The sequence below is a fragment of the Brassica rapa genome, chromosome A02 (genome assembly GCF_000309985.2).
Source record: "Brassica rapa cultivar Chiifu-401-42 chromosome A02, CAAS_Brap_v3.01, whole genome shotgun sequence".
Classification (NCBI taxonomy): domain Eukaryota; kingdom Viridiplantae; phylum Streptophyta; class Magnoliopsida; order Brassicales; family Brassicaceae; genus Brassica; species Brassica rapa.
This window is the reverse complement of record NC_024796.2, coordinates 26,556,264-26,568,524: the sequence shown is the minus strand read 5'-3', so window position 1 is coordinate 26,568,524 and position 12,261 is coordinate 26,556,264. Positions and strand designations below refer to the sequence as shown.

Below are 12,261 nucleotides of genomic sequence, written 5' to 3'. Positions count from 1 at the left end.
TAATTGTGATTAGAAGAAATTTGATTCCTAAAATTAAAGATCACATTTGTATCGTCAAATAAATTAAAAGACTTTTACATATCAAATTTTCATACACAAACACAAATATAGAGAGCTGTATTAACTGGTTGATGATACTTATACATGCTCATCGTTCTTGTAACTTTCCAAGAGAGGAGCCTTCTGTGAACCTGATGGAGAATCAAGGTCAGCTTCGTTAGCATCCTCGTTGTTAGCCTTGTTGTCATCTTCGACTAAGGCCATTTCCTTAGCTTTGCCCCACATCACCGTGTAAAACCCGATGGTTATTACCGTTGCCCCTATCAAGCTGAGATCAAAAACATTCACCAGACAGTTCGTAAATGGAAACAAAATAGTTAACTAAAGCAGAAAAAGATTGGTCTGAACTTAAGTGGTTAGGCTTATCAAACTATTCGATTCACTAGTTACTATGTATATATTCCTCAATAGCCAAGTGAGCACAATCTAACTACTAGACTGGATTTATATGTACATTGTTTTCAAGTGTGAGTTTTATTCACCTGCCGATGTAAAGAGAATCCCGGAGGAATATCACGCCCATTGCGACGGCAATGGCAATGGACAGAGGCTTGAACATTGCAACGAATAAAGGTCCCTTGATCCTCAACGCCCACGTGTGGATTGTATTGTTTATGCAAGATCCAAACAATCCCTAAACATATAAACATAAACAAAAATTTATTGTATACTAGTGTCGAGGAACACACATCAACCCATAGTTATATTCTCACCGAGCAAACGATTGATACTAAAGCTATATTTGGTTTTATCTTCCATGCACTCAAGTCACTCCCTTCAGTGAACAACGTGACCAGCCCGGTCCAAAAGCTCACTCCAAAGCTATAATAGCAAACAACGGTGAACTCGGATGGATACTCTCTCATGATTTGAGTCTACAAAGAGAAATATTAAGATCATAACATGCATAAAACAATTACCATATATATAGAGGTGAAATTATATATATATATATATATATATATATATATATATGAAAATATAGTTTGATTAAAGTCAGACCTGAACAATGTACCACAACGGAACCATGAAATACTCGACGGCAAGAAAACCCGCACCAATGATCCAATCGTGGTTTGGAGATTGCGATCTCAGAGAAATGGACGGTGGTGACATATTGATCACCACAGGACCATTGTAAAGAGTCACAATAAATGCTCCTCCAATGGAGACTATGGTTCCTAACATTTTAGCCACACTACTTGTTCTCTTGAAAGATACACTCTCCATCCTAATACCAAACTCCAAATAATTTAACAAATGATGCCTCATGGGCTGAACTCAATGCCCAAATATGCTTCATGGGCCGAGGGTATTTTAGGGAATTGATAGTGTAAAAAGAATATATAAGAGGATAATAAACCTGAAAAGGATGGCCAGCAAGAAGGTGAACGCAGGAGTGAGGTTGCTGATTGCAGAAGCAAGTGTTGGAGAGCTATAGTTAATGCCTGTGTAGCCCATTATGTTTGAGCAGCATCTATATTATTTTTAACACCATTTTTATTAACTTATTTATATAACAAAATAGTACTATTAGATTTCGATTATAACGAAGATGAAAGCATCCCCTTTTAAAAAAATAGATAAAAAGAATATATTAAAAAGGAAAAACAAAAGAAAATGGGGTATATTTTGCAGTACAGTTTGCTAAAATTAGGTTGATCAAAAAGAAAAAGTTTTGCTAAAATTAGTACATGTCCTTGTATTTCCCCATTATGTTCTAACAGCATCTATATTAATTAAGAATATTTAATTTATTAGATAACTATGTAATAAAGGGTTCGATTTTAGAGTAAAATAGAGTAACATATTTAGGTGAAAAGTGATGGAAAATAAATTGATTAAAAAGAAGTAAGAGAAAAGTAAAATGGAGCAAATGTATTACCAAAACTCAAGAGTAAACATGAGTGTGCAATTTCCTTTTTAGAATAGTAAGTGGAGTAAACATGAGAAAATTATGTTTCACTGGATTGGTAAAAATTTAGAAAAATCTAGAATACTTTAAAGTTTGTACTAAATATTTACTCTTATAATAACTATCCAGTCATAACAAAAAGAATCCGGTTATTACGAAGTTATGAAGATCATGAAAATAACACCTCAAAAATAAAAAAATAATTCATAATAAAGGAAAATAAAAATTAAAAGAATAGGGTTAGATTTTTGCAGAACAGTTGCAGCTTTTGGGAGCAACTTTTAGCCAAGTGTCCTCTCTTAACATAAAGAAAAATTTGAGAATTTGAGGAACTCTCATGCAAATAATTTCTAATTGCTTTTAATAAAGAAAAATATAGCAAAAATGATACTTTACCCAATTAACCCAAGAAGCACGACTTTGTAGAGAATTGAGAAATTCATCGGTGGAAGCGTTCTTGATCTGACAAATTAACAAGAATCCATCAATCTATTTCAAGAAAAACATGAAAACTTCAGCTCAAACTGGTAAAGATCGGATCAAACTAGTAAGGAGAGAAAGAAACTGTAATCTAACCTGTAGGAGAAGAAAAGAGAAGGAAGGAGAAGAAGAGCAGCGAGACCATAAGAGTAAACGATGAAGACATGGAACCCCATGCCTTGTAAAGTGGCTGCCTTGAACAGAGTGTTTAAGCCCACGTTGGCACATTCCATTATTACCAGCGCCGTCACCGGCAACACCTCTCTCTGAAAATATTTTCGCGTCATCTCTACTCTCTCGGCTCTTCTCTCTTCCTCGCTCTGTTATTTATCGTGTAGATGTGGAGATTCGAAGAAGTGATTCTTTTTTTGAAATGAGAGATGTAAAGATGAGAAACAGAGTCGTTTAGTTTTTTTCTTTGGGGAAGAAAAGGAAGAAAGTGCTAATAGTGTGAGTGGGTGAAAGTTAGATTTTCAGGCAAATGTGTACTGACGCACACTTGTGAAGGACGTGAAGCAGACATGTAACATGCTGACACATATGTACATGTAGGGACTTTACTCCGTCCCAAATTGAATTTTGTCAGGAAATGTCAACAAGTTGAAGTTCATTGATCAGTCTTGATTAGTCAGTAAATCATTGTTTACTCTTACCTCTCTTATGTTTCTAAAAATTGATCGCTTTCCTAGCTTACAGATGTGGACTTGTATTATGTAGTAAAGGGTGGTTTATAATAATATAAGGTATATCATTATCACGCAAAGCAGCAAAACTAATTGTTTATGTTATGATTCATCAATACCAAATCACATGGTTTAGGCCGTTGGTCTACTACGATGGACGCATGCATCTTCCACCCGTCATAATATAAAATCTACTTACCTCATTAACAATTATCTAGTCTAAGAAAAATAGTATATATCCTATTTGAAAACTGGAAACTAAAAATCATCATAAATAAACACATGACATGAGACGAGAAAATAAGAATAATAATAATAATTAATATGATTTCTTATAAGGTTTTAGTTGTTTTGTTTTTAGAGATTATGTGTACTATATTTATATGTGTTCAAAAAGTGTACTATATTTATATTTAGAATATTGTGTCTGTATATTAAAAATGATACGCTCAACTCTAGTTTTATATATAGAGTGATTGAGTTTATTTAATGTATACCAATATATACAAGAACATTTTGGTATGACTTGGACGTCAGCGCCTATACAAGAAAATAACAAGACTAAAAAGAATTAATATAGTTAGTCGTGATGCGCTTGTGTTTGTGTAAATCAACTTGATAGAAAACTACGGCGTAAGATAACACTTAGTGATAAGAGTTTTTGCCCCACAAGTTAATTAAAAGAATACGAAACTTTTTATTAGATAATGGAAAACGACGTAGAAAACATAAGGACAATAGAGAACAGCTTTCACAGGGTTAAATGCCACCATTATTGTGTGTCTATCATACTTACCCGATTCTAGGCTTTCTAGCCACTAAAAACTCTTTTAAAAATGTCAGTAACTATTGTACATTTGTACTATTGGTTAATTATACAGTTGTACTATCTGCTAGCTAAAAACACATATAAAATTATCAGGAACAGCCCTATTAACGAACAATGATCAATGATCGTTAAGATGATGATATAACAGTAAAAAGAACACGTTGTGAGAACTCGAACATTGTTGCTAAGTATCACGAAGCTGTCTTTACCGTACTCCACGGGTTTGCGACCAGCCAGGAGTTCGAGTCCGTAAACATCGCATTTTTCTTCGACATTTAAATTATGTCAGTCTAATTCAGGCGTTACGTAACCTGTGGGCTGTGGAGGATCAAGAAATAACTTTAATCCGGGGAAAAATTATAAAAACTGATTGAAAAATCATTATAAAACTACACTGATTTTTAAAATTCATGGTGGGTAACTGCATCTGCATCTCCCACATTCAAGAAAGCTTCGCCACCTAAAGCATTTTAAAACCTGTTATTTTTATCATGTTCCCGTCTTGTCTTTTAGAATATGAGAGTCCAAAATGGGTCAAATTTTTCGTGGAGGAGGATGTTGGTCGGTTTCAGGTTGAAGTGGACGTTTGTTGGACGGAATGTGTGGTGGAGATAAGCTAGTTCTTTCTTTGGCTGTACCGAGGATGATTCAGTACTTGCCTCCCAAAACAGAGGTGGCGTTGAGGGTTTTCTTTAGTGGAACTTAGACTGCAAGTTTTCAGTTGAAGGATCTGTAGACTCTTAACCGGTTCTTTTGATCAAGCATACACTACCAAAAGATTTAGCAACAGTTGTTTTGTCTTTTTCTAACATGGGCCCTAATATAAGATATGAGGCTTTGGGCTTTGATAGTGTTAGAGATTGATGGCCTTGTATGATAAAAGTCTTATAGGTGAGTTTGCTTGCTAATCAAATCAGATCAAAAGTATATATGCATGCATAAAATAATACTGATGCCCAATTATTATTCGCGCTAAGTACTTTCTTTCCTTCATTTTCAATTATTTTATATTCGTCTTTATATGAGATATCATCGACTTATTCTTAAGTCCACTCCATAGGGTGAACTTCTAGGTTCACCAACCAATAAAATTGTTTTATTTTATATTCGATATTTTTTAAAAAAGGAAACAAAATATTGTCAAATTATATTATGTTTTTAAAATTAAAAGATAAAAAAAATAATAATAATTACAAAAAAAAATATTTTACGTCGTCAGCATAACATTAAACCCTAAACCCTAAATTCTAATCCCTAAACCCTTAATCCTAAACCCTAAACCCTTAGATAAACCCTAAACTCTAGGATAAATCCTTAACTCTAAATCAAAATCACTATACACTAAAACATTCAAGCGTTTAGGGTTTAGGGTTTTAGTCGTTTTTTATTTAGATTTTAGGATTTATCCAAGGGTTTAAGGTTTACCCAAGGGTTTAGGGTTTACCCAGGGGTTTAGGGTTTATGATTTAGGGTTTAGGGATTAGGATTTAGGGTTTAGTGTATTGTTGACAACATTAAAAATATATTTTTTTTTAATTTTTTTCTATAACTATTATCTTTTTTTACTTTTTTATTTTAAAAACATAATATAATTTGAGAATATTTTGTTTCCTTTTTTAAAAATATCGAATTTGAAATAATAAAATTCTATTGGTTGGTGAACCTAGGAGGTGAACCCATGAATGATTCGTTTCAAAAATCGATATCGGGTAACCGTGTCACTGATGATCCTACCCAACACGATGGGAAAAATAATGAAATGGCCGACAAAAATAGAAAAGCAAGAACACCAAAAGCAAAAAGAAAAAGGCTAATTTGTATGTTACTAAAAAATCGAAATATTTTTAGTCACATTCAAATAGTGATATGAAAAAACAAAAATAGTTACACTATCGTTTGTTAATCATTGATTGTAATATTTTAGCATTTCGTGGAGTTTAAGGAAACACATAAATATATATTTTTTAAAAAAAATTGAAACATCTTTTAACATTTAATGAAAAATAATTTAACCAACCAACAAAAATACAGCATAATATAAGTGTTTAACTACTTTATAAACATTTTAAATATCTTGAATAATTCAAAGAAGTATATCATTTTGGGTAAGAAAACTTACTTTAAAAATTGTGTACCAAACACGATGAATGTTAACAAGGGCATTACAAACCGTCCATATATTAAGAAATAGTCGTTTTGAAACACTAAGAAACAGTCTAAATAACAAAAAGCAAAAGCTCTGCGGTACATCTCTTACAAATAGAGACATAAATATTGAATTATTGCATCATGTTGTACTATATACTATATACTATATGAACCAAGGGAAATTCACCACCGAACAATTCATCTTGTTGAATGTGGTAATATAACCAAACATCTTAAGAGGGTGACAAATTTGATTTGTGTGATACCAATTTTGGCCTACTAAAAACGTTCGGTGACACTGTTACAGTGGAAATGATGAACAGCGAGGGTGAATACAGTGTATTGGCCATAAGAATATGTTATTTCATCTTTTCGATTGCATAGCAACAAAAAGAAAGTATTTCAGTATATTTCAAGTTTCCGTAGCTCTCTACGGATTAGTCTTCTCTGTGACGAACAGTTCCGATACCACTGTCATGGTGTCACCATTCATTTTTCTTTGTTATACTAAGATTGTGATTGGTAATTTTAGAATAAATGAGAGAAAAATTAAAAAGTGAAAAAGAGTGAAAAGGTAAAAATGGGAAAGAAAAAAAGTGGAGTAAATATTTTGTCCATTTTTCCCATTTCAATAGTAATTGGAGGGGATAAAAGAAAATATGTTTTCACTTGATTAGTAGTTTACGAGAGTAGTTAAGAGTAACTAACTTTTCTACTTAAATATTTATTCTAAAAGAGATTTTCAGTGAAAGCTTAAGATTATATCATGTTTTTCATTTCTATAGAAGTACATAGAAACAAATTGCAGAAGTCCAAGAATATAAGCTAAACAGAGCGTCTAAAATGATGAAACTTAAAAAAAAGAGAGGCCTGGACCGACATTAAGAAGCATGATCAGACTGAGCTTTCGGTTTAAGCGAGCTACCAAAAAAAGAATAAATAAATTATTTTTGAAGTATCTTGATCATAAAATTATTATTATTATTATTCCTTATTCAATGGAATATGAAAGAAAAATTGTAGTAATTTTATTAACAATCCATGTCAGGTTTTAACCGGTTTTAAAACTATTTTATTATTATTATATAAAATCCGGAGGCATCTCTGCGGATCAAGGTCCGAATGATTAATGTCCTTGGAATTTGTTTATCGACACCAAACGGATCCAATTGTTTGCAATGAGAACTAGATATTACGTTGCATAACCACGCAAGCGGGATATATATGTGTTGTTGCTAAAGGGTTTGCAATTAATTATAGTTTGTTGACCACAAAAAAAACAGTGATCTAATTGCAGGTATACCTTACCCATCACTAAGTGTTTATATATACACATAATTTATATGTACATTATAATATCAATTCAAAGCGCCCGCGCGCATACACAAATTATATTGCGGTTTTATCATCCACTGAATCCATAAAGAAAGAAAATGATCGTTAGAAGAATGGTTACATCGGAATCCAAATTCGAAATCGACACAGTCGCATGCTTAGTTTACTTTTGTATTGCTTTCTTCTACAAGAAAAAATCATTTTTATTATTATATCGGTTGATCCGGTCGGTTCCGGGAAGAATCACACTTAATGGTACAGGGTAAATTGGTTACCATACTATCTGATCCGAGTTTATAATACTTTCCGACTAATCTCAGAAAATAGACCGATAATCTATTACGATCTACCATGTTAACCACTTTAACTGAAATTCAAACCTAAACTGACCAAATAATGATAATTTTGTTTCTAGGAGAAATCGATCTCATAAATGATGTGGATACATACCAAACCCTAAAAATTGCCATTAGAATACCACCACTTAGTTAAAAGAGAAAAATCATTGCTTTGTCTGCCTTCTCACAAGTCGCAACACATGTAAATGCAGATCCCTTTTGCTTGAAAATTGATTAGTCATCTGAAGCTTTTGTTAGTTGTGACTAAATCTCTATAACTCTTTATTTCACCCATTAAAATTTATACTCATTTAGATTTATCAGGATATAGAATATCTGAATTCTTTTTTTTTTTAATGTAATACAAAGACTTCATTCAAGACTGGTTCATAATATATTTGAGATAAAAAAAATTAAAGTAGTTTTCCTTTTTCAAACATAAATTGTTCGCTGTTACTAAAATATAAGAACTTAATAATGATTTTATATTATTCAAGCTTTGGATGGATCAAATATGTAACATTTTAAAGAAAAATATAGATTATGCGGAATTATATATATATTGCGTTAGTTCACAGAAAAAATGATTAACCCAATATTTTCCAAAAATATGGGATATCTCTAAAACAGAAATGAAGAGAAAGATACTCAACCATGAAGATTAGCAAACCTTTTACCTTTTCTATCATATGAAACGTATAATTTAATATGACAACACAAGTTTAGAAATTTGGTTCTAAAAGTTCGAAAAAAAGAACAAATAAATGCTGAGAAATTTGGTTTTCTATCAGCTTGCTCGCTTACACTAACGTGGATCTCTCTGAATAGTGTTATTTTGTAAATTAACTATGGCCGTGAATAAGATTATTACAACTAAAATAACTTACATACGCACATGCATGTGATATATATATACACGTATTCTCTTTAATTAGGGTAGGAACAATTATAATCATGGCTCCAAAACAATAAGCCAGCGAGGTATTGCAAGATAGTCAGATAAGTGTCATGATTGTTTCCTTGAACGGGAAGGAGAAACGCAAGGTCGCTTTCATTTCAATTCCTTAAACTTCTTGAGTTTCGCTTCGTCATCAAATACATATATATACATACTTGTCTATGTATGCATCAGTACATATATTTATACCAACGTCTCATCGTGTTTCTATAAATATAAGCAAACCCACACACACATATTCACATCTCTCTTCTCTTGTGTTCTTCCTTCTTATCATTTAGAATTTGCTTTTAACGTAAAATGGTTAGCGCGACAGTTGCAAGAAACATTGCCGGCATTTTTGGTAAGCACAAAATACATACAAAGATTGGTTTGAATTGTGTTACGAACTACATTTAAAGAATTTCTAACATTTTTGGCTATTATATTATAAATTATTTGTCAATTGTCGCAGGAAATGTCATCTCCTTGTTCTTGTTCCTCTCTCCCATGTAATCATTAATCCCTCACACATAGCTAACATTAACATACATACCATAGTTTGAAATATTGAACAATTAATGTTTATAGAATGTATATGAATAATTAATGCAGACCAACATTCATAACAATATACAAGATGAAGAAGGTGGAGGAATACAAAGCCGACCCGTACTTAGCCACCGTGCTGAATTGCGCATTATGGGTCTTTTATGGCTTACCCATAGTCCATCCAGATAGCCTTCTTGTGATCACTATTAATGTCACTGGTCTGGCCATTGAACTCTTCTATCTCTCAGTCTTCTTCTACTTTTCTCCCACCCAACGCAAGGTAAAATAGTATCCTTACATATCTCTTTCTTCTATTAATTTTTAGCATAGTTTTTGATCATTCTTATGCACAAAAAAACCAAAATTATAAAACCATATCAAATCAGGTTAAGTTTTAGTTTCCATCTAGATTCTAGTTAATTAGTATGAATCATATTTTTCTCCTAGAGATACCCCTAGAGATATATAAGTACAAGGTAACAAAATACAGCTAATTTTTTATGTGTGATCATTTATGGTTACTGTTTAACTTTTTGTTATAATATTTAACAGTTAATTATTTAATATATTGGTATGATTATAAAATTCCACAGAAGATTTTGAAAGAATTAAAACGAGAGTGGTATATAATCTTATATTTCAGTTTTGTGATTTAACAACTAACATAATTTATATTCTGTTTAACATAAATTGAGCTCTGGTTCAATGGTAATCAAATCGAAGTGAAACAAAATTGAGCCAAGTCCATTCAATCATGGTCTTTTGCTTGAAATGAACGCTAAGACACTGTAGCAACGAGCAATAGTCGACAATGACTGATTCTGGTTTTAGGATGGTGATAGGCAAGACAAAGTTTATGCAATTTATTCTGAGTTGGTTTAATTAAATTGATTTTTGGTGCAGGTGAAAGTGGGGATATGGCTGATAGGAGAGATGGTGTTTGTAGGAATAGTAGCCACATGCACATTGCTATTGTTCCACACACATAACCAGAGATCTACTTTTGTTGGAATCATTTGTGTCATTTTTATTAGCATCATGTATATTGCTCCTCTCACCATCATGGTACGATATTTTAATTTCCTCTTTTCCCTAAACCTTTATATATTTTTTACCTTTTATAATAAAAAATACATCTTTGTTTTGACTTATCCAGAGTAAGGTGATCAAAACCAAAAGTGTGAAGTACATGCCGTTCTCTCTCTCACTTGCCAACTTTCTGAACGGAGTCATTTGGGTTATTTATGCCCTTATTAAATTCGATCTTTTCATTTTGGTAAACCATTTAAGTTTAACTACAGACTACAGTATATGTTTATCACTAGTGTCTTCTGTTTAGAAGTACTAACTAGTTTTGTTTATTTTATTATAGATTGGAAATGGACTAGGAACAATATCAGGAGTAGTACAGCTTATACTATATGCTTGTTATTACAAGACAACACCAAAAGATGAAGAAGAGGACAATCTTTCTAAGGCTAACTTGCAACTCAGTGGTAACGAGGAACATGCAAAGCGAGTTTCAGCTTGATTACATCTTGGATTAATCAAATATTCAATTGGTTTTCTTTTTCTAATTTAAGCTTTCGTGTGATTTATCTAAAAGTACTAAGATGCGATATTATATTTAGTTCTCAATCTGTGAAAGTCAAACTCCTTTTTCGTCTAAGAAAGATATTAACTAGCACATGCTACAGATATAAATCTGTGTATTTGAGGAAAGTTTGCTGAGTTAATATGCATGCACAATCAAAATTAAGTAGTCACCAACCGTAAAGGGGGAAAATCAGTGTCTTCTCGAGAAAAATTGGTGATATTTTATTTCTTTAAGTGAAAATGTGGAAAAGGAATAAGAGTCAATTTTCGTTTTTCATATATGTTATAAGTAACTGGAAATTCTCTTGCCTCCAAAACATTTTTGGAAAACAAATTTTACATGGTCGATACATATCATAGCTGATAGCTGTCGCAACTCGTAAAAAAAATTGGTTAACAGATAATACTAAAACAAATTAATACGTATATTTGAGATTAACAATATAAGAACTAAATGGTCATATATGTTATTTTGTTTGAGGACTATTCATGCAAAATGGAATGAATGTATCAAATTGTGTTCCACACTTGAAATAGTTTTGTATGTACTTAAAAACATTATATATATATATATATACGTATCTCTTCGTCAGACAATACATTTTTTCTGCATGAAATCTAGTATCATCAAGAGAAATCAATGTGTATCATATCACAGGCTTCATAGCACAAAACAAGTAACACTAGCTTCTTTGACCTTGACTACATCTCTTTTTAAGCCAAATTCGACAATAGTAGATTACCATCACGTATGTTATGACTTTTTAATATATGGATCTGAGGATGACGATCATAAATTGACTTAATGACACTTTGTATTGTAGTCAATCCTAATCTGTAAACATTCATATCTAATTAAAGATAACACATGAAGAAATATATTTAGCCATTTTACCAAGAAAGTAATTACCCTCTAACTTAACTCTGTTATTTTTCTATTAATGTTGTAGTTTAATCTATATTAATAATAGGAATCTCATTTAATGTTGAAAGGTTACGTTTTCCCATTTATGTAACTATTGGAAACAAAAGATTGTGTCTTCTCAATCATGTAACTATTGAAAAAAATAATGATCAAATGTTGTGTCTTTTAAAACATGTAAATGTTAAAAATAGTTGAAGAAAAATGTTTAGATATGTTTTCTCATCTTTAAAATATATATTTGAAATCTTAATTAATGTAAAGAGTTATGTATTTCCACTGTAAAAGACAAAGGAGTTCTTTAAAAAATTGTCAATATATGTTATAAGTTCCTTTCTATAATTATGATGTATTTTGTAATGATGTGTCTCTTCAAAATATATTGTAAAGATATCATTTTAAAATAACTACCTATAATCTGAAAGTCATGATTATTCATATATGATTTTAAAAAACTATAAATAGT

The 12,261-nt window shown here is 31.6% G+C and overlaps 2 protein-coding genes across 3 annotated transcripts; one reads left to right on the top strand and one right to left on the bottom strand.

Moving 5' to 3' along the window:
• LOC103854207 (WAT1-related protein At3g28050) lies at positions 1 to 3,001 on the bottom strand. Of its 2 annotated transcripts, none has more exons than XM_009131136.3 (7): positions 2,552 to 3,001; positions 2,372 to 2,437; positions 1,424 to 1,537; positions 1,063 to 1,291; positions 774 to 935; positions 543 to 694; positions 1 to 328 (listed from the first exon to the last, which is right to left on the bottom strand). In XM_009131136.3, exons 1-7 carry the CDS (start codon positions 2,740 to 2,742, stop codon positions 139 to 141), a joined length of 1,104 nt encoding a protein of 367 aa, XP_009129384.1. In that variant the 5' UTR covers positions 2,743 to 3,001; the 3' UTR covers positions 1 to 138. The 2 variants fall into 2 exon arrangements, with proteins under 2 accessions (XP_009129384.1, XP_009129385.1); XM_009131137.3 differs by having other exon boundaries at positions 2,372 to 2,464; positions 2,552 to 2,992.
• A 2,741-nt stretch (positions 3,002 to 5,742) lies between these two features.
• LOC103854208 (bidirectional sugar transporter SWEET4) lies at positions 5,743 to 11,150 on the top strand. The gene is made up of 6 exons (XM_009131138.3): positions 5,743 to 9,089; positions 9,201 to 9,237; positions 9,341 to 9,557; positions 10,181 to 10,342; positions 10,434 to 10,553; positions 10,650 to 11,150. The coding sequence occupies exons 1-6, from the start codon at positions 9,047 to 9,049 to the stop codon at positions 10,806 to 10,808; spliced, it is 738 nt and encodes a 245-aa protein (XP_009129386.1). The 5' UTR covers positions 5,743 to 9,046; the 3' UTR covers positions 10,809 to 11,150.
• The last annotated feature ends 1,111 nt before the right edge of the window (positions 11,151 to 12,261 follow it).

Coding starts and splice junctions, on each gene's coding strand:
- LOC103854207 (XM_009131136.3), bottom strand. CDS start 2,742: ATGACGCGAAAATATTTTCAGAGAGAGGTGTTGCCGGTGACGGCGCTG. Junction 1,292..1,423: donor TTGCTGGCCATCCTTTTCAG/GTTTATTATCCT, acceptor GTTTGGTATTAG/GATGGAGAGTGTATCTTTCA. Junction 329..542: donor GATTCTCTTTACATCGGCAG/GTGAATAAAACT, acceptor TTTTGATCTCAG/CTTGATAGGGGCAACGGTAA.
- LOC103854208 (XM_009131138.3), top strand. CDS start 9,047: ATGGTTAGCGCGACAGTTGCAAGAAACATTGCCGGCATTTTTG. Junction 10,343..10,433: donor TTGCTCCTCTCACCATCATG/GTACGATATTTT, acceptor TGACTTATCCAG/AGTAAGGTGATCAAAACCAA. Junction 10,554..10,649: donor AATTCGATCTTTTCATTTTG/GTAAACCATTTA, acceptor ATTTTATTATAG/ATTGGAAATGGACTAGGAAC.